Source organism: Aquarana catesbeiana, linkage group LG03 (genome assembly GCF_042186555.1).
Source record: "Aquarana catesbeiana isolate 2022-GZ linkage group LG03, ASM4218655v1, whole genome shotgun sequence".
Classification (NCBI taxonomy): Eukaryota; Metazoa; Chordata; class Amphibia; order Anura; family Ranidae; genus Aquarana; species Aquarana catesbeiana.
The window spans coordinates 78,004,399-78,029,094 of NC_133326.1; the positions used below are offsets into that span (position 1 = coordinate 78,004,399).

General features: G+C 45.5%; 1 protein-coding gene across 1 annotated transcript in view; it reads right to left on the reverse strand.

Moving 5' to 3' along the window:
- Positions 1-3,590: 3,590 nt before the first annotated feature.
- LOC141133913 (unconventional myosin-Va-like) overlaps positions 3,591-24,696 on the reverse strand; it is a 64,454-nt gene continuing 43,348 nt past the window's right edge. The window contains exons 5-8 of the mRNA XM_073623530.1: positions 16,539-16,695; positions 7,760-7,849; positions 4,482-4,632; positions 3,591-3,724 (exon numbers count right to left, since the gene is read on the reverse strand). Of these exons, the coding sequence (XP_073479631.1) occupies positions 3,591-3,724; positions 4,482-4,632; positions 7,760-7,849; positions 16,539-16,695 (532 nt within the window). The remainder of the gene's footprint in view (positions 3,725-4,481; positions 4,633-7,759; positions 7,850-16,538; positions 16,696-24,696) is intronic.

A 24,696-nucleotide genomic window follows, 5' to 3' on the forward strand; every position in this document is an offset into this window, starting at 1 on the left:
TCCAATCACAGCTGATCACAGCGTTACCAGGAGACAGGGCGCGAGTAGAGGAGAGCCGATAAGCGCCTATCCTGAGAGGAGGTGGGTCTGCACTAATAATCAGTGCAGTGATAATCAGTGCAGCCCCATCAGCGATGCCAATCAGTGCCCATCAGTAATGCCGCCTATCTGCTGCATATCAGTAATGCCGCCTATCTGCTGCATATCAGTAATGCCGCCTATCTGCTGCATATCAGTAATGCCGCCTATCTGCTGCATATCAGTAATGCCGCCTATCTGCTGCATATCAGTAATGCCGCCTATCTGCTGCATATCAGTAATGCCGCCTATCTGCTGCATATCAGTAATGCCGCCTATCTGCTGCATATCAGTAATGCCGCCTATCTGCTGCATATCAGTAATGCCGCCTATCTGCTGCATATCAGTAATGCCGCCTATCTGCTGCATATCAGTAATGCCGCCTATCTGCTGCATATCAGTAATGCCGCCTATCTGCTGCATATCAGTAATGCCGCCTATCTGCTGCATATCAGTAATGCCGCCTATCTGCTGCATATCAGTAATGCCGCCTATCTGCTGCATATCAGTAATGCCGCCTATCTGCTGCATATCAGTAATGCCGCCTATCTGCTGCATATCAGTAATGCCGCCTATCTGCTGCATATCAGTAATGCCGCCTATCTGCTGCATATCAGTAATGCCGCCTATCTGCTGCATATCAGTAATGCCGCCTATCTGCTGCATATCAGTAATGCCGCCTATCTGCTGCATATCAGTAATGCCGCCTATCTGCTGCATATCAGTAATGCCGCCTATCTGCTGCATATCAGTAATGCCGCCTATCTGCTGCATATCAGTAATGCCGCCTATCTGCTGCATATCAGTAATGCCGCCTATCTGCTGCATATCAGTAATGCCGCCTATCTGCTGCATATCAGTAATGCCGCCTATCTGCTGCATATCAGTAATGCCGCCTATCTGCTGCATATCAGTAATGCCGCCTATCTGCTGCATATCAGTAATGCCGCCTATCTGCTGCATATCAGTAATGCCGCCTATCTGCTGCATATCAGTAATGCCGCCTATCTGCTGCATATCAGTAATGCCGCCTATCTGCTGCATATCAGTAATGCCGCCTATCTGCTGCATATCAGTAATGCCGCCTATCTGCTGCATATCAGTAATGCCGCCTATCTGCTGCATATCAGTAATGCCGCCTATCTGCTGCATATCAGTAATGCCGCCTATCTGCTGCATATCAGTAATGCCGCCTATCTGCTGCATATCAGTAATGCCGCCTATCTGCTGCATATCAGTAATGCCGCCTATCTGCTGCATATCAGTAATGCCGCCTATCTGCTGCATATCAGTAATGCCGCCTATCTGCTGCATATCAGTAATGCCGCCTATCTGCTGCATATCAGTAATGCCGCCTATCTGCTGCATATCAGTAATGCCGCCTATCTGCTGCATATCAGTAATGCCGCCTATCTGCTGCATATCAGTAATGCCGCCTATCTGCTGCATATCAGTAATGCCGCCTATCTGCTGCATATCAGTAATGCCGCCTATCTGCTGCATATCAGTAATGCCGCCTATCTGCTGCATATCAGTAATGCCGCCTATCTGCTGCATATCAGTAATGCCGCCTATCTGCTGCATATCAGTAATGCCGCCTATCTGCTGCATATCAGTGCCGCCTATCTGCTGCATATCAGTGCCGCCTATCTGCTGCATATCAGTGCCGCCTATCTGCTGCATATGAGTGCCGCCTATCTGCTGCATATCAGTGCCGCCTATCTGCTGCATATCAGTGCCGCCTATCTGCTGCATATCAGTGCCGCCTATCTGCTGCATATCAGTGCCGCCTATCTGCTGCATATCAGTGCCGCCTATCTGCTGCATATCAGTGCCGCCTATCTGCTTCATATCAGTGCCGCCTATCTGCTGCATATCAGTGCCGCCTATCTGCTGCATATCAGTGCCGCCCATCAGTACCCATCAGTGCCCATCAGTGCCGCCCATCAGTACCCATCAGTGCCGCCCATCAGTACCCATCAGTGCCGCCCATCAGTACCCATCAGTGCCGCCCATCAGTGCCGCCCATCAGTACCCATCAGTGCCGCCCATCAGTACCCATCAGTGCCGCCCATCAGTACCCATCAGTGCCGCCCATCAGTACCCATCAGTGCCGCCCATCAGTACCCATCAGTGCCGCCCATCAGTACCCATCAGTGCCGCCCATCAGTACCCATCAGTGCCGCCCATCAGTACCCATCAGTGCCGCCCATCAGTACCCATCAGTGCCGCCCATCAGTACCCATCAGTGCCGCCCATCAGTGCCGCTCATCAGTGCCCATCAGTGCCGCCCATCAGTGCCCATCAGTGCCCATCAGTGCCGCCCATCAGTGCCCATCAGTGCCGCCTATCAGTACCCATCAGTGCTGCATATTAGTGCCTCATCAGTGCCAGTCAGTGAAAGAGAAAACTTATTTATTTGCAAAATTTTATAACAGAAACGAAGAAAAACAATTTTGTTTTCAATATTTTCGGGTTTGGTCCATTTGTTTAGCAAAAAATAAAAAACCCAGAGGTGTTTAAATACCACCAAAAGAAAGCTCTATTTGTGATGACAATTCCATTTGGGTACAGCGTTGCATGACGAAGTGCAACAGTGCTGAAAGCTGAAAATTGGCCTGGGCAGTGAAAGTGACCAGTATTGAAGTGTTTAAACAGTAATGGCTACCTCATAGCAATTTTTGGTGGCTGAGCTTAGGGACGTGTTTTTTTTTATCTATTAGTAATTGCGTGGTGGGCAGCAAACTGGTAAAGTAGTCTTTCCAACCTTCCTATTTAAGGCTTGGAGTAGTGCACATGTCATCATGATCACGTGCATCAGCCAGCCTCACACTACATATCCTATGATGCCTTCCACTGGCATTCTTTAATTCAGTGTGTATTCATTGTTCGCATTAGCTATGCTGATACCACCTACAAGTGACAGCAGTAAAGACCCCTTATAATCAGAATATCTATGATGGTGTATTTGATTAGTTAAACCACGAGCGTTGCTGCATGGGCAGTGCTGCCAGAAAATCAGCCTCCTGACCTACATTTAGGAGCTTTTAGGTATCAGCACCTCTAATCCCATATGAGAAAGGAAAGTCCTACAGCGACTGATCTAGAAAGTGCAGTAGCAAGATTTTATATGTAACTTATTTGGCAGACAGGAAAATTCACGGGATAAATTAAATAAAAAAAAAAATTATATTATATATATATATATATATATATTATATATATATATATATATATATATATATATATATATATATATATTATATATATATATATATATTATATATATATATATTTTGTATTCTGAGTATTAAAATCAACATCATAATAACAGTCAGGAGTAGGTGTAAGTAATGTCAGCCTTTATATTGTCCCGACTTTTCTTTCGTTGCACAGCACAACTGCACTGTCAAACAGGGAGAAGCATTGTTGTAGTGCTAGTATCATAGGCACTGCAGCACCACTTCTTGCTGTCTGACAGCGGCAGGTCAAAGCTTAGGAGAGGCTCGCAGTCACATGACCCCACCGAGGGAAGGACTTCCCTCACTCTTGATCTGGTAAGGAGATCTGCACCAAAGGGGAGACTTTACTGGGGTCTGTACTGAAGGGTTAAGCTGAATAGTTTCATGCTCCAGCATTCCTGAAACTAAAGGGCATACACAGCAATGTTTAGCATTAGTTTTTTTCATTTAAAACTTATAAAAGAAAACCATGATAACAAACAATGATGGAGGAAAGTATGTTCTGACAGGCAGTCACAATATGTCACAATGGTATTATGGAATCTGAAACTAGTTGCTGGGACAAGGTTAGCCAGCGCCCAGGGCAAAGATACCAAACTGTGACCCCCCCACCCACATACACCGTTCATGATTTGCAAGCATAAGGGATCCTACGCCCAGCAGAAACTTGCTTGTCAGAATCACTGCCGCTATCACTACTCCTGTCAGGCGCCTCCATCCCTACAGTAAACCATTGCACCCAGGGCACCCACCCTTCCCTCCCACCCCTTGTCCTGGCCCTGCCTGATATAAGGCAGGGCTGAAATGTACAAAGATAAGCTACACATATTTTGGGCACATCATATAAGGATATACTGTCACACAGCAGACATATGGGCATGGTTCAATGAAGACAGAGGATTTCAGATACAGGTGTAAAATATCCATGTTTATTATTGGGTCGAGAGGAATGGTGGAGATGGCTCTGCCAGCTTTCCTGTCTTTTCTGGCAAATTACTCACAATGTAAAAATAAATGTGTACAGAAAGACCGTTGGCCCGTGTATTCATATCTCATCACCTGCTTTGCTCAGTGAAGTGACTGAAGTTTTCCAATGGAAAAACAGGTTCACATTTGCCAGTTATTTAGTATCGTGAGCTCTATAAATCCCCCATTACTCACCAATCATTGGCTGCAAGAAGTTTTCCAGCACTCGGACAAGCTGCTGGTATATCTGGATGGCCAGGTCGCTCAGCACTTGCCTATATTCAGCAAGGTCGAAGTTTGTTAGACAATGATCATTCTGCCTGGGTGTGTTGTGCTTCATAAATGCCTGTAGAGAAACAATATCATGTTGATCCAAATGCTTCAATTAAACAATCTTAGTTCAAATCTATAGACATACATTTTAACTTTCCTAATACATGTATATGACAGATATAACTTGAAATGTAATACTAATATTTGCATGAAACAAAGTTACTAAGTGTGCATGGATGACTTGATTGAAGGAAGTCATGGCTCACTCAATGTGTATGAACCAGACTGTTGTATGCCATAGTAAAGTCTCCTACACTCAGCCACTAAGATGCTCTTATGGGGCGTACACACATGCGGACTTTCCGACGGACTTTTGACAGACTTACGACTGACTTTTTTTTACGAACAGATTTGCCTACACACGACCGGACTACGCACGGACTTGCCTACACACGACCGGACTTTCAGGCAGACTATGTCCGCCGGTCTTCCCGACGGAGTTACGACGGACTTTCCGAATGAATGGACTTGCCCAGACACGAACAAGTCCGTTCATTTTGAACGTGACTTGGGTACGACGGGACTAGAAAAGGAAATCAATCAACGGCCAGGGTTGTTGGGAAGAGGCCCTTGTCTTCATCAACATGGGGACAAGGTGCTTTGGGGGAGGGGAGGGCCGCAGGGCCCCCCCTCCCCCAAAGCACCCACCCCCCATGTTGAGGCTTGGCACGGTTCAGGAGGAGGGAGGGCACTCGCTTGTCCCCACCCCCTTTCCTGACCGGCCGGGCTGCGTGCTCGGATAGGGGTCTGGTATGGATTTTGGGGGGACCCCATGCTGTTTTTTCGGCGTAAGGGGGTTCCCCTTAAAATCCATACCAGACCTAAGGGACATCATCGCCTCGCGCTGGCCGCAATAGGAAAATTTGTTTTGCCTATTGCAGCGAGCGCGAGATGTAGTACCCTGCCCCTGCATCATATCTGGTCGGTCGGACCAGCATACAGACAAACGGGTTTTCCGTTAGGAACTGAGTCCGGCGGAGTTACAACGTAAAGATTTGAAGCAGGTTTCAAATCTAAAGTCCGTCGGAAGTCCAATGCAGCCCACACACGGTGGGATTGTAGTCCGGTCGGAAAGTCCGCTCTTGTGTACGCTGCATTAGAATCTTCTATTATTGCTGATCTTTTCAGATTTGTCAAAGGTTCCTAATATCTGAAAATGTTTCTCATATACATATAGGCATAAGCAAATTTTAATGCCAGAATCTACCCACAACATCTCTGTGTTACACAATCTAGAATTCTCATTTTGTAAAAACAGACAATTCCTATAAGAACAGTCCAGTAATAAGAAACTGTTAAACTTTAACTGAGGCAGATATAAAATAAAATGCATTTTATTAATTTTATTTAAAGGAGAAGTTGGGTTAAAAAAAATAAACACGCATACTCGCCTCCACGCTGCAGCATCAGTGTAATGCTGCAGCTGCCCCATGTTGGCTATTGATCAGTCAGTGCTCACTGGAGGGCCAGACATGGGAGGGGTTTGTACAGCTGGCTCCGGCTCTCAGCTGCACACTGAGAGGTGGGGCCAGCCGTCAATTAGACAGCCAGGTGGATCCCAGCAATATTATCAGGATCCTTTTAGAGCCTGGCGCAACTTTGCCATTTCAGCTGACAGCAGGCAATAGCCTGCCATCAGCTTACTCTGGGGCTAGGAGGGCAAAAGTAAGTGTACTCCCGTTATCCATAAGAGAAGTATGACCAAAAAAGCTTTGGCCATACATCTTTTTTAAAAAAATACCAAAAGTATTCAGCAAAAAAGACCTGTATCATAAAGTCTGCAATAGCTCTACATTTCTTTTATTGCACCAATAAGACCAGGCAGGACAAGTGACATACATTAGCCCATCTTAGTTATGTCTCAGACAGGAACACCCTGGATATGTCTACAGGGGTGTAACCAACGCTAGAGGCAAATTAATAAAGAGCTGTGCTATCCACTTTATTTATAAAAAAAAAATTATTTCACAGTTTTTTTTTAAAGGTAAATGTAAGCGATATAAGCGCTTGAATCCATCTTTATATCTGCATCTTATAATCCACTACACAGCAGCACTCAGACTGTGAGAGGGAAGGTCAGTACTTAGCCAGGCTCTGCAACGTGTATATGTGCTGACAGGGAACATGTTGATTTGGTGAGGGAGAAAAACGATAATTTCATCGGTCTGCTGCTATTTCAATATCCAGTCATAGGCTGGGGACAAAATGGTGACCTAGCTTTATCATTTAATACTGTACTGTCCGGAAGGGTTGTGAAAATTTCAGAACTGGCAACACAACGTTACAAATTCTTCTGCAGACATTTCACCTGTGAATTTAGCTTCTAAGCAACTAAAAAATGTAAGTTTTAGCCCAAGTTAACACTAGTCTGAATGGTAAAATGTAACGTTTTACTATGCAGGCCAGTGTCAAGTCTGCTCCAGCAGAGAGCTGTGCAGTGCCTATTTCAGTGCATTGCACTGCTTGTTTTTTTTTCTCCAACTTTATTTGACATGTCACATAGTGACACTTTATTCATGTCACTGCACTGCTGTCCAGTGACATGTAGGGCCATCCAGCGTGGTGTGGAAGAATACAGACACGCTGCATTTTTCCACACTGCAAACGCAAAGCACATCACACCAGCAGATTACTGCATAAAGTGTGAACGAGCCCTTAAAATAATTTGTTCACAAATGCCTATAAGGCTTACATTACACAAGCTAATGTTTACATGGCAACTGTAATATTTAGGGGATTGTTTGGAGGATGCACAGAATCGTAACTCATCTACCATCTATTAAAACCAATGTGGTCCTATCCTCTTGCCTCCCATGTAACGCATATGTGCAGCTTTAACGCCCACAAGCTGCACATATGCGTCCATAGGAAGCTAAGGATTCTGTGCTAACAGTTTGTGCTCACTGCGTGCTCTCAGCAGTCATAGCCAGCCCCTGGTCTCTAGTAATGCTTGGGAGCCAGCAGGATTGCCTCCCAATCATGTGACTACTATAACAGTCCATCACAGTGGTCACATGATTGGGTAGTCCTTCCCGTTCCCCCGGGGTGTAAAGACCTTGTTAAAGGGATGTCGGGGCTGGGTGGGAAGAGGTTAAGGTTGCACAACGATGAGAGACAGAGAACATTTGGGAGTGAAGTACCTCTTCTCCGCTGTACTGCTTCACGCAATGGAGGAATTGGCAGGTGTTGGAAAGCCAGAAGGACACGGTTTCAAAATCATCTCCTCTTTTCTGTGTAAGAGAAACAAACAAATACACGAAGCTTCAATGAAAACACAAGTTTCAATAATAGTTGAATCTAACCAACTTGGTTAACTAGGTGCATAATATATTCAGAAATACATTGAGGAGTAATTGTATGTGTGACAATGTGAGAATAGTTATATGGTGGTAGTCGTATGATTATAGTGATACAGTTGACCTCACACTTGGTTCTAATTTAGAGTTTAGTTTTTAAGTTTTTAATTTAGAGTCAGGACAACTAGAATCTAGTTTAGAATCAATCAAACATTCCTCGTTTCGAAATCTCGTTTCCTCAAGACTTAAGCTAGGTACATACAGTTCGAATATCAGCCGGTTCAGCAGGAACCAGCAAACATTTGGACCATGTGTACAGCTGTCCATCTGACAAAAGCCGGTCTAAGGACCGGCTTCTGTTGAAGGAACATGATGGAAAACCAGCACCCGCTCAGCCAATGGCACCGAGCACTGATTAGTGTGTTCTGGTGGGGGGGTGGAGAGTTTGCTGCACTAACATCACTTAATTAGTACAACAATCTCTCCGTTTTTTCCGTTCAGCATGCTGGGTTGAAAAAAAAAACAAAAACTGAATGTTTGTACCAGGCATTATGGAGTCCATGGATGAATCTATAAGTTCTGAAAAAGTGGATCATTTGAAGAATGCTTAGACGTTCGTAGATTGCTGGCATTTCAAACAATATGTCTGTCTAAAGACATGATGGTCATGAGACAAATTATTGGCGGTCTATTCTTTGTTTATGATAGGTGTTAGATTTTTTTTTTTGGTGTAATTATGTACAAAAAAGAAAAAAACATTTTTTTTAAACATAATTTTGTGGATTGCGTTGATGTGAAAATGACTGACAAAGAATAACGTAAAAATCTTAGTGAATCAAATGAAAAGGAGGCGCTAAAAATGCTGACAGTTACAATGGTAACAATACAATATTCTCACAAAATACTCAACTGTACAAACCGCAAAATAAAATATATCTGTGCACAGACTTAATTCAAATATCCATAGTGCAACACAAGTCCTTGAAAATTTGCCAAATCATATGTTGTCTCCTCCGCCACTGTGAAACCACACTCCTTTCTGAGGATGCCATATAGGCAAAATGCATATAGATGGGACTTCTGGCTGTCACTTTCAGCTCCAGTGACATCATTTCCGGTATTTGGAGTGCCCAGAGTGACAGCACTTCCAACTTAATACATCTAACAGAGTGATGGTTGTTTTGGTGCCAGGCTGGGCGCATGAAAATGTGAGTAAAATATTTTATGTTGAGTATTTTGTGAGATTATTGCACAGAGTTACTATTGTAACTGTTAGCTTGTATATAGCACCACATTTTCATTTGATTCACAAAGTATATACATGTAAGCGTACACTTTTAAAGGGGCAGCTGATATTATACAAGAGGAGTGATTAAATTTAGGAGCACAAGGCCCACTGTTATTTCCCTAAAAATATTTGGCATTAAGAGTAGGAAAGCGTTTAGATATATAATAAGACTTACCCACAGGTAGTGTAAATATCTCCTAAACGGGCACCAATTAGGAGATATTTACTGTCAGTGCCACTCCATATGGAGCGTAGAGGCGCCGCCGCCCTAATCCATGGACCCGGCCCCTAATCTGCATGCTGGGCACCGGACCATGGATTCCAATGGGTTTTTTTTTTTTTTAAGCACAAGATAAGAGCCTGAGGCTCTAATTGGCTTCAAAAAAAGGGTGGGCTCGGGGTGAAGAGCACTGCGCCCCGAGGCCACCCAGTTGTGTCACAATAGCTTATTAATATTCGCTATTGTCTTTATGCTTCTCCTCCCAGCCAATCAGGAAGCTTGAGGAGCGCGATTAGCCAAGAGGAGAAGCAATCGTATTGGCTGGTATCGGTGATGGGGAGGATGCACGGGGAGATCTATAAGCAGAGGGTTCTCTCTGCTCTGCATGGCCACCCGGCTGCGTGAGTACCACCCACCGTGATGGTGGTGGGGGGGTCCGGGTGGTCTGATTGCCGCCGCCAGGGGTTCGTTTGCCCCCCACCCCGGCTGGAGCACCAGCCGCCATTGTTTACTATACATGCAGCCAGTGAAGTCACTGGCGTATTCACTCTGAAGTAAAGGCCACCCGTGCCACTCTTTCAGAGCCCTGTGCCGTTAACGTCATCGTGCCGTCATCGTCACAGAGCCGGATCCCTCAAACCCGGAAGCGAGACGGGTGAAGATGGAAGCGGCCTCCAGCGATGACATCGCATTGCTGGAATGCTTTGTTTTCAGGTAAGTTTCACATAATGTGCTAGTATGCAATTATCACATTACCTTTCAAGGAAAAAAAAAAAACGTCCAGCGGTATACAACCGCTTTAAGAATAGAATATTGCAATCTTAACAACTTTACTCTTGAACCTGGCATATTTTTTATTTCTTTTGCAGTAATTTTACCTGTGGGCAGAACAGAATTTCAGAATAAATTCCTGATAAAACCGTATTGTTCATTATTAGAGCCCAGATACTAAAGAATAATGTTACAGAAGAACGTCTAGAAGAGTTAAACAGCAGGGAGTAACTTCAGACTAGGCAGTTTTGGCAGGCGTGCTCTGTACAACCATGCCCATTGTTCAGTAGTGGAAAGAAGCCATCATGCATAACATGTCATTTCAGCAGAAGTCATTGAGACGGTAGAATTCGGCTCCAAGTCACTGCATAGTTTGTCTCACTCCCTGTAGCCGCGGACATGCAGAACTGCGCCCAGCCTGGTACAGTCACTAAGACTGCATTCATACATGAATCACACATACAGCCATGTTCATCCCAAGGCAGACAATCAGACCCGCCAACAACCAAACTGTGCATGCAGGAAGAGAACAGATTTATAGTAACAAAGCGTAAATCATCAACGCAGTATATGGCTTTAAATAAGTCCAGTGAACACAACATCATGTGACTTAATGACATTTTCCACTGTTATTTCATTAACCATTTAGTGGATTGGAACATGTTTTAGATCAAAACAACTAACACCAGTCTTTCTTATCCTTTTTAATATGGAGGAACCGTTTAAAGGGATGGTAAACCTCAGACATGAAATATGAACAAAGCATATCCCTCTATAGTGTGTGCTTGTCTCAATTAAGATACCGTAACTGTCATTTCTGTCTGCTGCTTCCTTCCTCTGTTATCAGCAAGAATCACTTCTGACAAGTTTTCCTGACACCAAGAGAAAAAAGGTGACAGGGCAGGGAGCTCCAAAACACATCCTTAGCTCTGTTCCTGTGTGGAGGGGGCGTGTCCCTTCCCTCCAATCAGCTTATAGCGCTCTCCTCACTGAGCTCTGCAGAATGTAACTTGAGCTCTCTGTCCTTTTTTCTGACAGCTCAGACAAGCTGTATAAATGCTGGACTTATGTAGAGAAGACTGCAATTTATGCAGGAGGATTTGTTTACTCTCTGTGTATCACCTAAAGCCAGTCACTTCACTGGGTATATGTAAGGGGTTTGCAACCACTTTAACCACTTCCTGCCCACCATATAGCAAAACGATAGCCGGAAAGTGGTTTCATTATCCTGATTGGGCGTCATATGACGTCCAGCAGGATAAGCAGCGAACGCGAGCCAGCAGGGGGCGCGCAGCAGGGCGATCCGTGGTGTGGTGTGTCAGTCTAACACACTGCATCTCCGATCTAGGTAAAGAGCCTCTGACGGAGGCTATTTACAACGTTATCAGCTATGTCCAATCACAGCTGATCAGTGTAAACAGGAAAAGCCGTATATCTGCTTTTCCTCTACTCGCGCTGACAGACGCCAGAAAAGGAGAGCTGATCGGCTGCTCCCCTGAAAACAATGATAAGAATTTTGTTTGGTTACAGCGTCGAATGACCGCGCAATTGTCATTCCAAATGTGATAGCGCTAAAATCTGAAAATTGGTCTGGGCAGGAAGGTGTATAAGTGTATTGAAGTGGTTAAATAACATTCTGGGCTTGGAAAACTCCTGCTAATAGGGGAGGGTCTAGATGATGTCACGACACGGTGTACATGGAGATAGTGCGGTAATAATACTATTAAGAAAGTGGATTGTCACGGCTATTAGATTCATTGTATTTGCTGTATAAGCCTGGTGTGCTTCACCTGTAAAAAGTGAGTGGATATCTGGAGGTTTTTAGAAGCAATAAATTGTTTTACAAGGATAAAGCACACTGTTTGGTGGTTTCTTCTTCCCTATGAGGAGAAGAACTTGCACACGGAGGTATGCAGAAGCATCTGTGAAATCCATTGATCTGGGAATGTTTAGTAAGTCTACTATGAAGGATGCAAGCATTTAGAGACCATACTTAATTATACGATCCTATATTCCAGGTGAGAGCACATCTGGTGGAGGGTATTCATGTCACTTTAAAGGGCAAGTTCACCTTAACAGAAAAATCTCTAAGGTGAACTTACACAGGACCCCCTCCTCAGCCCCTCCCCCCCGTCCCGCTGACCTGGAGCACGGTGATCTCCCGTTATGAGGCCTGGTATAGCCGCCTCACTGGGCCGCGGCTTGGAAATCCCCTCGGCTTAATCTCCAAAACGTCCCCTGTCAGGAGGTATGTTTAGGAGCATTCTAATTGGTCAGCCCTGACACATGAACGGCATCGACCAATCAGATCCCGTGTAGCCCGTCTTGTCAGCAGGGAAGAAGTAGAGAGAATGCCGAGGGGATTTATAAGCCCCGGTCTGGTGAGGCGGGTATACCGGGGCTCAGAACAGGAGATCGCTGCACTGCAGGTCAGCGGGACGGGGGGGGGGCTGGGGTCCTGTGAAAGCTCACCTTACAGATTTTTCCATAAACGTAAACTTACACTTTAAGCATTATTGCCACAAAGTGCTGGATTAACACAAGTGATTGAATATACAATTACTGGCCACATTAGATACACCTGCTCAATTGCTTGGTAACACAAATTGCTAATCGGCCAATCACATGGCAGCAACTCAATGCATTTAGGCATCTAGATGTGGTGAAGACGACTTGCTGAAGTTCAAACAGAGTATCAGAATGGGGAAGAAAGGGGATTTAAGTGACTTTGAACATGGCATGGCTGTTGGTGCCAGAGGGCTGGTCTGAGTATTTCAAAAACTGCTGATCTACTGGGATTTTCATGCACAACCATCTCTAGGGTTTACAGAGAATGGTCCAAAAAAAAAAAAAAGAGAAAATATCCAGTGAGTGGCAGTTGTGTGGAGGAACATGCCTTGTTGATGTCAGAGGTCAGAGTAGAATAGGCAGACTGGTTTGATATAATAGAAAAGCAACAGTAACACAAATAACCATTCGTTACAACCAAGGTATGCAGAATACCATCTCTGAACGCACAACACCTTGAAGCACGTGGGCTACAGCAGCAGCAGCCCACTCCTGTTAGCTAGGAACAGGAAACTGAGGCTACAATTTACACAGGCTCACCAAAATTGGACAATAAAAGATTGGAAAAACGTTGCCTGCTCTGATGAGTCCTGATCTCGATTTTCAGATCACTGAGACCTTTGACCTGAAGGCTCGGTTCACACTGGGGCGACTTGGGATCCGACTTGTACGCCCTCCAGTCGCCCCAAGTCGCCCCAGAAATAGTTTCAATGGGAGTGAACGCTAGCGTCTTAATAGACGCTACTGAAGTCGCTCCGACTTCAGAGCGTACTCCCTGTACTACTTTGATCCGACTTGGTAGGCGACCTGTACCATAGAAATCAATGGAAGTCGCCTCCAAGTCGGATCTCTCTGTAAAGTCAAGCGACTTTGCAGGGAAAACCCCTCCCTCCCCCCCTCCCTCCCAGAGAGCTGATTGGCCACAGGCGAAGTCGCCTGTCATGGAGGCGACTTCAAGTCGCCTTGTAATTTGCTGAAGTCGCGCTGAAGTTGCGCTGAAGTCGCGGTACAAAGTCGCGCTGAAGTCGTGTTGCCCCAGTGTGAACCGACCCGAAGAGGCTTTGTTTAAAGAGGAATTTCGTTTTTTTTATTTTTCACAAGAAAAGGAATTTCATTATTTAGTCCAACATATACCAAACAATTATATGGCCACTATCTATGCAAAGCAAGTATCTTCAAACAAAACTATAGATCCCACTTGAAAAAGAGAACAGTAAGGAACTGGATGAGATCTGGGAATACATTTATAAAAAGGGAAAGCTGGTAATTACCGGTAATCATCAATCAATTAATGACTGATTACCAGCTTTGTCTGTGTCAGATTACTAGATGCACAGAAATGCAGTTTCATTTGTTCACCCGAGGCCATCCATGGAGTGGGAACTCCTGTTTTCAAACTTCTGGTTACACTAGGAGGCATCACACATTTTGACTGACATACATACTTTAAAACATGCAAGATATACACAGCTTGTCAAATTGTTTACCCCGGAGGAGCTGAATACCAGATATTTTGCTTACAAAGTTATAATCTTACTAGTGGAGTGACAGAGTTTGTGAAGGTCGGTGGTTGGCATACGTATTCCCATTTGGGTGTACTACTATGAATCACCAATAGAGGTGTACTTTAGATTAAAGTACTGTATGTGTAAACCCTCACCTTGTAAAACCCATTCAGTTTAAAATAGATATGTAAGGCAAAACATTTGTGTATAAATATAATAGAATCATTATAAATACCCTTTTTTAAAGTGATCACATAGCCTCTGTTTTCAGCTGCATACACAGTTCAGAGAGCAAACTGATCTTCCCAATGAATGGCTGTGCACGGGGCGTTCAGCACAAGTCTGATTGAAGGAGAGCAAGTGGAGTTCTCAACACAGCTAGAAAACTGACCAGGCTGAGCTCTCATGCCTAGTGTGGTCAGTTTTTAATAGGAAGCAGAGGGACTGGCAGGAGCACCGGGGATTTCACACAAAAGAAAGCAATACAAAGATTTCCAGTTTCAAATTTTTACTTTCAGAGATGTTATATTGTCCTTATAAATGGCGGACCATGATTATATGAAAGACATTAGTCTAATACCTACTGGTTAGAGAGGTATTTTTGTAGGAAAGGTGGTCTAACCAAAATTCTGTAATACATTATTTTTTTATGCTTTTTTTGAAACGTACTACAAAGATTTTTCCCTTCTTCCATTTTTATTAATTTGTTATGTTCCCCAGGGGACAAAGTATATAAAGCATTCAGTCCCATCTTCCTATGTTCTGTCTAATGCTATCTATGGGGCTGGACAGGGAATAACTTCTCCCCTAATGGCTGTCCGACAATGCAGCCACTTACCTCCCTGGGGCCAGTCTAACATCACGCCATGGCATGCACCACACGAGGATTGAGGTAAACATGAACTTTGGTGGATAGATACCTGCAGTTTGACAATATTTAATGCTGTTTACAGTCTGATGTACTTACAGCACCAGGTAAATGTGAGTGTTTTACTATAGATGCATTTGAAATAAAAACTGGTTGTTTTTAAAAGGATAAGCACTATGTTTAGCTTTTTCTTTTGGTCATGTGGATGCGTGCAGAGAACCCATAGGAGAGGAGGACCCAGATCCAGAGGTACCCATAAGGAGAGGAACATCATTTCAGATCCCCAGAGTGGCAAATACCGCATATAGGCCATTCTTTAGGGCTCCGCTTTCCTCAGTGGGGGAATCGATCCGCTGATCCCTAATGAGCAGGAGCATGACAGGTCCGTCTCCGCTCACTGTGCTGAGACGGACCTGTCAGAGCCCCACTGTCCTCTATGTGGAGATCGGATAAAAATTGACCCCCTGTCTGTTTTCATCTGATCCCATTTGATGCGATCCGCCAGATGGATGGAAAATACATCCACTGCTTCATAGAGGTAAACGGAGGGTCTGATCAGGTCCGCTTAAAAAACTGGCAGGCGGACCTGATCGGAAAGCCTGTGTGAAAGGTGCCTTAGCTTTAACCCCCAGGTGAGGGCACATCAGGTGAGGGGATAGTCCCCTTTGATGGCTGAATGATGGCTAACATAGAGGGGAACAATATTTATGTTGATGCACGTTTGAAAATACCAACAACTCTTACGATACTGCTGGAATTGGTGGTGTATATAATCACATATATACCAAAGAACATTTTAAAGACTATTTAATCACTGTTTGGATCATGATTTTTGGACATTTATAATTTGAGATATACCTTATATTGTATGATGGTAAGGTTGTCTTAAAGAGACAGGAACAACGATTTGGGATCACACCATTTCTGTCTATATTTGTAACATTTTAAGGCCCCTTTCACACTTGTGTGACTTGTCCTGCGACTTAGGACTGCAAAGTCACATGACAAGTCGTACCCCATGATTTCTAGTGGGTACCATTTATATCTGTGCGACTTCAAAGTAGTCCCTGTACTACTTTGGTCCGACTTTGAGTCGAGGTTCTTAGACCTCAAGTTAACACAGGCATTCTCTGAAATCGCTGCAAAATCATGGCTAAATCGCGGCCGCAAAATCGCAATAAAAATCACTGCAAAATCACGCAACTTTCAAGTCGCGGCAGTGTGAAAGGGGCCTAAAAGACTACACAAATAAAAGTGACTTTTTATAAATATCAAGTTTTCCCAGATCCCATCCAATTCTTAGCTGCTTACCATTATTTCAAATATTAGTTATGAATCAAACAAACCCCAAAAAAGTAGAATAAAGGATCAGAGAGATCAGAGGGAAAGGATGAAAAACTCACCTTTAAGATCTTTTTAATATCGTTAATTGTTGATGTGAGAAGAGAGCGAACTTTCTGGTCATCATTGAGGTAATCAGCATGGCGCACACACATAAACAATATATATGCCGGCAATCCTGGAATAAGGTTCACAGCAACACCACGGGGCTTTAGGTCTGGTAAAGAAATACAAAGCGATTACAAAATGTATATTTAAAGTTCCTGGGTATTTACAGCTCATATTCTCATCTGTAAAGCTCATATTTTGCCTCCACCTCTTTGTTTGCCTTTTGAAATAAAGTGAAATACTTGGTACTCCTGTGTATGAGGTGCATGTAATGGTCTACCCTCCCCTCTCACAATTCAGTGTTGGGCGGTAACCAATCACAATTCCCAAGCACTGCCAAGTGGGGATTGATAAGCCCAGACTGACTTAGAGCTTACACGGGACTATGTTTTACTTTGCTCTGGCTGGTGAACAGAGCAGAAAGGGAACAAAATGTAGGCCAGTATAAGCAATGGAGGAGAATTAGAAAAATGTAAGTTGTTGCACTACCTTCTCAAAGTTTGGGTGACGTGAAATGGTGCAACTACTACAAAACGAATGCAATGCTGATCTAAGGCCGCGTATTGCAAGCTGGCAAAAAAACTACAACTTGTGATATCACTGCAATTTCCTGAACTGCTTGATCCAGCAGCCCATGCAGATAGCTAATCACATCAGCTCATCTCTTGTAGACAGACTATAAAGATTATTACCCATGTAATTTCCAACTGCTATACCCATCAACAGCTTAGGATGAGTGGCCAAACTAAGGTCGGGAACCATCCAAGATTTGAACCATTAATGGGCAGGCTGAATGTACCAAGTTGATCAATCGATCAGTTTGGGTACAACCAGCCTGCCAGATTTGCTTCAGATTATCACAAGCGGCTGCTAGAGTTGCTAGCGATAATCACTGTCTTCTCCCGGTAGGGACAGCTTCCCGAAACTACCGGGAGAAGACAATTGCTTGGCAGGAGGGATTCCACGGGCACTGTCTGCATTGATGGTGGAAATGTGCAAATTTCTTTCCTGCAACCCATGAGCTGCCTAAGGTGCTTTACACAAGAAACAAGGTGGAGGATTCATTGGCCAGACTGGTAACGGCTTAGGAGGCAGCGAGGTACAATCTAGGCACCAGTTTCTTAAAACTTGGAATTTAGTTTTAAAAGATAAGTTGACCTTTCATAACATGTTGCACCCATATTCAGGGTGTAACATGTAACTTACATATAGTTACATAGTAGGCGAGGTTGAAAAAAAGACACAAGTCCAACCTATGTGTGTGATTACGTGTCAGTATTACATTGTATATCCCTGTATGTTGCGGTCGTTCAGGTGCTTAGCTAATAGTTTTTTGAAGCTATCGATGCCCCCCGCTGAGACCACAGCCTGTGGAAGGGAATTCCACATACTTGCCGTTTTTACACTAAAGAACCCTCTAACGTAGTTTAAGGTGAAACCTCTTTTCTTCTAATTTTAATGAATGGCCACGTGTCTTGTTAAACTCCCTTCCGTGGGCGTGTTTAAGATGGCGCTGTGAGCTGACACTTTCCTCTGAGCTCCGCTGGGATCTGAGTCGCAATCCGGACCATCGTGTGCCAAGACCTCTGCCTGACCATCAGCGGAGGGAGCCCTAAGCACAGGCAGTCTGGGAAACCAGCCGGCGGGCTACTGTTTGGCATGCAGCGGGTGCTATCCTCCCCTTCTGCTCCTGCTCCGGTCCCCACACGAGGTGCGGCACAGAGCCCGGCGCGCACGAGGCCTCCAACGGTGACACATCCCCTGCCTGACCTCCAGCAGAGGGAGCCCCAAGTGCTGGCAGTTTGGGGAACTAGTCGGTGGGCCTCGGCTTGGCTTGCAGCGGCCACTATCCTATCCTTCTCCTCCGGCCCCCCCACGAGGCGCAGCACACAGAGTCTGGGGCGCATGAGGCCTCCAACGTGGACGCAGAGATACCTGAATGAGGCGCCGCCAAATCGGGTGCAATGGCCGGTAAGGGGGAAAAAAATCAAATTCCCTCTCCTCCTAAAGAGCCCCCTTCCACTGCCAGAACCACCAGCAGACCCCTGGGCCACACGCAGTTCACACAGGGCATCACAGACAGGTCCAATGGAAGCTGAGGAAGCAAGATCCCCCTGGCTAGCAGAGATTATGGCGGCCATAGCCACATGCCAATCCACCCTCACTGCAAAAATAGAGGCTGTGCAAATGGATGTGGGCCTTTTAAGACAGGATATGGATAAACTCAGATCCAGGGTGGCAGAAACAGAACAGACGGTCAGTAACAAAGACGATACAGTTGCAGAACATAGTGCGGCACTTCACTCACTTCAAACCAAAGTTAAAAGCCCTGGAGTATAGAGCGGAAGACGCCGAGAGCAGAAATAGACGCAACAATCTGCGCATAGTCGGCTTGTCGGAGGGTGCAAAGGGCAATAACCCCACCTGTTATGTGGAAGACATGCTGCGCAACCTGCTACCTGACGCCCGCCTATTTTCTCACTATGCGGTGGAAAGGGCACACGGATACCCCACCTAAACCTGGCCCACCGGGTGCCCCCCACGAACATTCAAAGACTCCTCAATTTCCGGGGACAGAGATGAGATCCTCCACGCGTCCAGGACGGTGGGGGATCCGAGACATCAGAACAACAAGTTAATGATTTTCCCTGATTATTCAGTAGAAATGCAGAAACTCAGGAAATCGTTCGACCACGTAAAGGCTGCAATGAGGGCACGCAACATTCAAGCCTGCCTGAGGGTCCAGAATGGAGAAACAACCCGCTTTTTCACCTCCCCCCGAGAGGCTTCCACAAGGCTGGAGTCGCTGCTCCAGGATCGACAACCGAGAGCTTAATATGTGAGTACCCGCTGACATCGTTTAACATGCACTGGGTCCCGGGACCAAGCTTGACACTGAGAGCTACACTAACCGTGTCTTTCCCTGATGTTTGACAACCTATGTTGCACCTGTTGTGCCCTGTTTACACACAAGGTTGCATGCACAGGGTGCCCCGGGACACCCCAAAGGATGGGCCAGGAGACTCTCAAGGCCGTTGCGGCATGCACTGTTCCCTCTCATTCCGGGACTCCAGGGAACCTAACTGACATGCACACCTATCGATGGTTGATTTTTTTCTCCACTGAAGGGACCTCTCCAGTCCTATGCCCAGTTTTCCTTTTTCTTTTTCCCCCTAAATCATGGTCCCTAACAGTTCAATTAAACATTACGGCGAGTGGGAGAAGCAGTTCAGCTCACTCCTTGACCCCGCAGAACTTTCGGAGGGGTTGGGAGCGCCTCTTGCACAGGACCCCCCTTTGCAGCCGGCGAGCTTATTTTCTTTGGGATGGAAACCTGCCTCAGTTTTAAGCGGTTGGGGGGGGTGGGGGAGAGAGAGTTGCCCCAACGGGGCTGGTGTATGGTTAATTTTTGGTTTAAGAAAAAAATATTGCTAACATGTTCTGAAAGTGCATTACAAATCTCAGTACTGTCTGTCTGTTCTTACTGCCCCTTCCGAGTCCAACGAGCGGTCTCAGGGGGGCGGCACCCCTTCACTCCTACAATTACTCTCCCAAGACGCAAATATGCCATCCCTTCACATATTATCATGGCACACCAGGGGTTTGAATTCCCCGGTTAAAAGATCTCTGGTGTTCCAATTCATTAAGACCCACAGTCCACACATCTGCATTCTCCAGGAAACCCACTTGGTGGGTAGTAGAACCCTGACCCTAAAAAAGCCCTGGATTAGATACCACCATCACTCCACACACTCCAACTTCGCAAGGGGCATCAGCATCCTGGTGCACAAGTCCCTCCCCTTTAGGCTGCTAGACCTGGTATTGGACTCGGAGGGCAGATATGTACTGATTCATGCACAGATCCATTCCATTAAGTGGGTTATAGCAGGACTGAATTTGCCCCCCCCCAGCATCATTGTCTCTTCTAAATCAGATGACCTCAAAAATTGCAGAATTTGCCAGTGATAACATGGTCGTACCAGGAGACTTCAATATGGATCCTGACCTGGACATGGATAGGATGTCCGCAAGTGGACACTCCCACTCAGGACTTGTGGAGTGGGCAGAAATGTATGGCGCTGGAGAAATCCTCACTCCAGGGCATACACCTGTCACTCTGTATCTCACCGATCCTTCTCTAGGATCGATCTGGCATATGTGGGTGGCCTGGCTTTATACAAGGTAGCGGACATTAGGATACTTCCCAGGGGCATATCTGACCATGCGCCGCTTCTTCTAACCATGGAACTCTCCTCGGCCCCAGAAATTACTCTGTGGAGACTATACAGGTTCTGGGTGTCGGATGAAGTGGTGGATGGTCAATTCAGAAGGGCACTGCAGGAATATTGGAGAGTCAACCCCGGCCCGGCCAGCGCATTGATGGTGTGGGATGCTTTCAAAGCATACACTAGGGGGAGGTACCAGACTATTATAGCCCAGGTTCACAGGGAAAGACGTGCTGACTTGAGCAGTGCAGAAGAGAAGGCTGATCTGCAGGAAGCACAATTTGTTAGATCCAAGTACCCTAGGGTTTATGACACACTTCAGTCTCTGACTGGAGATGTCAGAAAAACCAATGATGAACTGACTTCCTACCTAGACCCCACTGACACCCCGGTCCTGACCGCAAAATATCGCGAGACGCTTGATGCCCCTATTACCATGGACAAAATCTTAAAAGATCTTAAAACTCTACAATCCGGTAAGACCCCTGGCCCCGACGGTATACCGGTTGAATTCTACAAGCAGTATGCCGAGGAGCTGACGGGCACGCTACATGCTATGTTAATTGAGGCGCAGAGGGTGGAAGAGCTCCTGAATTCCCTGAGCGAGGCAGTGGTAGTTGTGATCCCCAAGCCAGGCAAGGACCCATCCCTGTGCTCCTCTTACCGTCCTATCTCATTGATAAATGTTGATGCAAAACTCCTAGCCTGCTTTAGCGCATTCGGATCAAACGGGGTTCATGCCGGGGAGGGGAACAGACATCAACATTAGAAGGCTTTTTACACACATGAACAGGGCACAACCAGGGCCGGCGGGAGTGGTGGCTTCACTGGATGCTGAAAAAGCCTTTGACTAACTAGAATGGGAGTCCCTTTGGGGGGTCCTCTCGAAGTTCGGATTTGGGCCAAAATTCAAGACATGGTTGAGGATGCTCTATGCCAGCCCAAGAGCAAGGGTCCGCATGAATGGTACAATCTCTGATACCTTTACCCTGGGCAGGGGCACTCAACTTTATCTTGCGGATGCCTCACAATTGCTGCGGAGGGCACTAGACCTGTTTAAGGACTTTGGTCGATTCTCTGGCATCCGCACAAATTGGGGCAAGTCGGTCTTGTTTCCGCTGCACCCCTCGCTCCCAAAAGGGGACACCGGAACCCTACTCCAGTGGGTGGGGGAATTTACCTACCTGGGCATTAAGATTAGCAACACCACACATAAATTTACAGAGAAGAACGTGCAACCTCTCCTCTACCTTCTTACAGTCAAATGCACAGCCTGGCGCACCCTCCTGCTCACACCAGTGGGTAGAGTTAACCTACTCAAAATAGTATTCCTCTCCAAATTTTTATATTTCTTTCATAAAACCCCGTCCCACATACCTAGATCCTTCTTTAGGCGCTTGGAGGGAGTACTGACCTCATTCATCTGGGCCAGGAAGCCACCCAGGGTGGCAAAGCGGACATTGTACCTTCCCCTATCGGGAGGAGGTCTGGCTCTCCTAAATTTCCTGCTGTACTGAGGGACAGTCGTCCTAGTCACAGTACGCTGGTGGTTCTCCCAGCCCAGACAGAATCCGGGGGTGAGACTAGAGGCGGCTATCCCGCTGTGTCTCTTTCGTTTTCTATCTTAGCCACCCTAATTTCACCCTTACATTTCCTGTTGCATTCTTTATAAAGTTTGAATGCTGATGATGATCAATCCCTCAACCTTGTATTTTTTGAAGGCCTTCCCTTTTGCTTTTATATGCATTTTTACATTGGCGTTAAGCCATCCAGGACTTTTGTTCGCACTTTTAAATTTATTACCCAATGGGATGCACTGGCTAATGCCCTTATTTAATATACTGTTAAAGCGAACCCATCTCTCCTCCGTGTTCTTTGTTCCTAAGATTTTATCCCAATTTATATCTATCTTCTAGCAAGCTTCGTACTTTAGGGAAGTTGGCTCTTTTGAAATTCAGTGTCTTTGTATTTCCCTTATGTTTCCTATTTGTGTGATTTATACTGAAGTCAATTGACCTGTGATCGGGGTTTCCTAAATGGCCCGGTATTTCCACATCCGTGATCAGGTCGGTATTGTTCGTAATCAGTAAATCTAGAAACGCTTTATTTCTAGTTGGTGCGTCTACCATCTAACCCATGAAATTGTCCTGCAAGACATTTAGGAACTGGCGAGCCTTAGACGAATGCGTGGTTCCCTCCACCCAGTCTATATCTGGATAATTAAAATCCCCCATTATAACACTTCCCATCCTTGCTGCTAATTCAAATTGTTATAGGAGGTCCACCTCCCCCTCCTTCCTCAGGTTAGGGGGGCTATAGCATATTTCCAGTATTATTTTCCCCTTAGCTTCATCCCTAGCTCTACTCATATGGATTCCACCTCCTCCCTAGCTCCCTTAGTGATGTCATCTCTCACATTCACTTGTACATTATTCTTGATATACAGGCATACCCCTTCCCCTTTTTACCCTCTCTTTCCCTGCGATAAAGTGTATACCCTTGAATGGTTGCCAGCCAATCATGAGAGCTGTTGAACCGTCTCTGAAATTCCCACAAAATCCAAATCCTCCTTGTACAACAGTATCTCTAGTTTACTCATCTTGTCCGTCAGGCTCCTTGCATTGGTGAACATGCCACGTAGTTTAGACCGGTTGCATACTATCCTCTTATTGGGTGTTCCGAGATTGCAACTAGGACTTGTTACTATACTTACCTTGGGTTTATGTGCTTTAGTCAACCTACCACTAATGCCCCCAATACTACTCTCTGGAATATGTTCCACGTTGACTATCTCTGCCTCTGGACCCTCCCCAATCACCTAGTTTAAAAACCCCTCTTTTTGTCCATCTTTACTCCAAAGCAGATCTGCACCCTCCTCATTTTGGTGCAGTCCATCCCTTCTATAGTACTGGTGATCGACTGAGAAGTCGGCCCAGTCCTCCAGGAACCCAAACCCCTCCTTATTAGACCAGCCCCTCAGCCATTTGTTTACTTCCCTAATCTCCCTATGCCTTTCTGGTGTGGCTCGATGTACTGGTAGTATTCCTGAGAATACTACCTTGGAGGTCCTTTTCCTCAATTTAGCTGCCAAGTCCCTAAAATTGTTCTTTGGGACACTCCATCTGCCTCTGACTTTATCGTTGGTGCCAAAGTGCACCATGACAGCCGGGTCTTCCCCAGCCCCTCCCAGTGATCAGTCCACCAGATCCGTGATGTGCCGAACTAGTTATGAAAGGAGCAGCCCCCTCTCTGACAGCTAGCAAGGGACCTCCCACCCCCCGTTAGCTGGCAAAATTTTAGCCTTAGCGGCTGTTGGCTTGTAGTTCTCAATGAACTACCACGGTGCTGTGAGTGCTGTGGTAGTTCATTGAGGCTTCCTGTCAGAGTGTGTCGGCTTTCCCGTACGAGGTACAAGCAAGTTGATATACTGACAGTCTGCTGGAGACCTGCATGGCACTGGTGATTTCCTGATTGCTGGTGCAATGCTTTTCAGGCTCCTACAACAAAAAATAATAAAATGCACTTTTTTTTACCTGCAAAAAAATGTGCATTTAATATTTTTTTGTAAAAAGGTGAATTTATCATTTACGTAAAATTAATTACAAAACTTTCAACCTAAATATTCAGTTTGGCCTTTTAGATAGTAAGACAAACTAGTCACTTATTTCCCTGAACAATGATTTGCTTTGCATAAAACATCTGTTTCTTCACTTCACTTCAAGCTAAGTCTAAACAACTAGGCTCTGGCTACACAAACACTTAGCGCAGGCTGCATTTTTTTTGCAGCATAAACTGTACCCTGTGGTGCTCTGCAGTACCCTGCAGTGCAGGTGTGTTGTGCAGAAATGGTGTTAAAGGATAAGTTCACCTTTTTGCACCTGTTTTT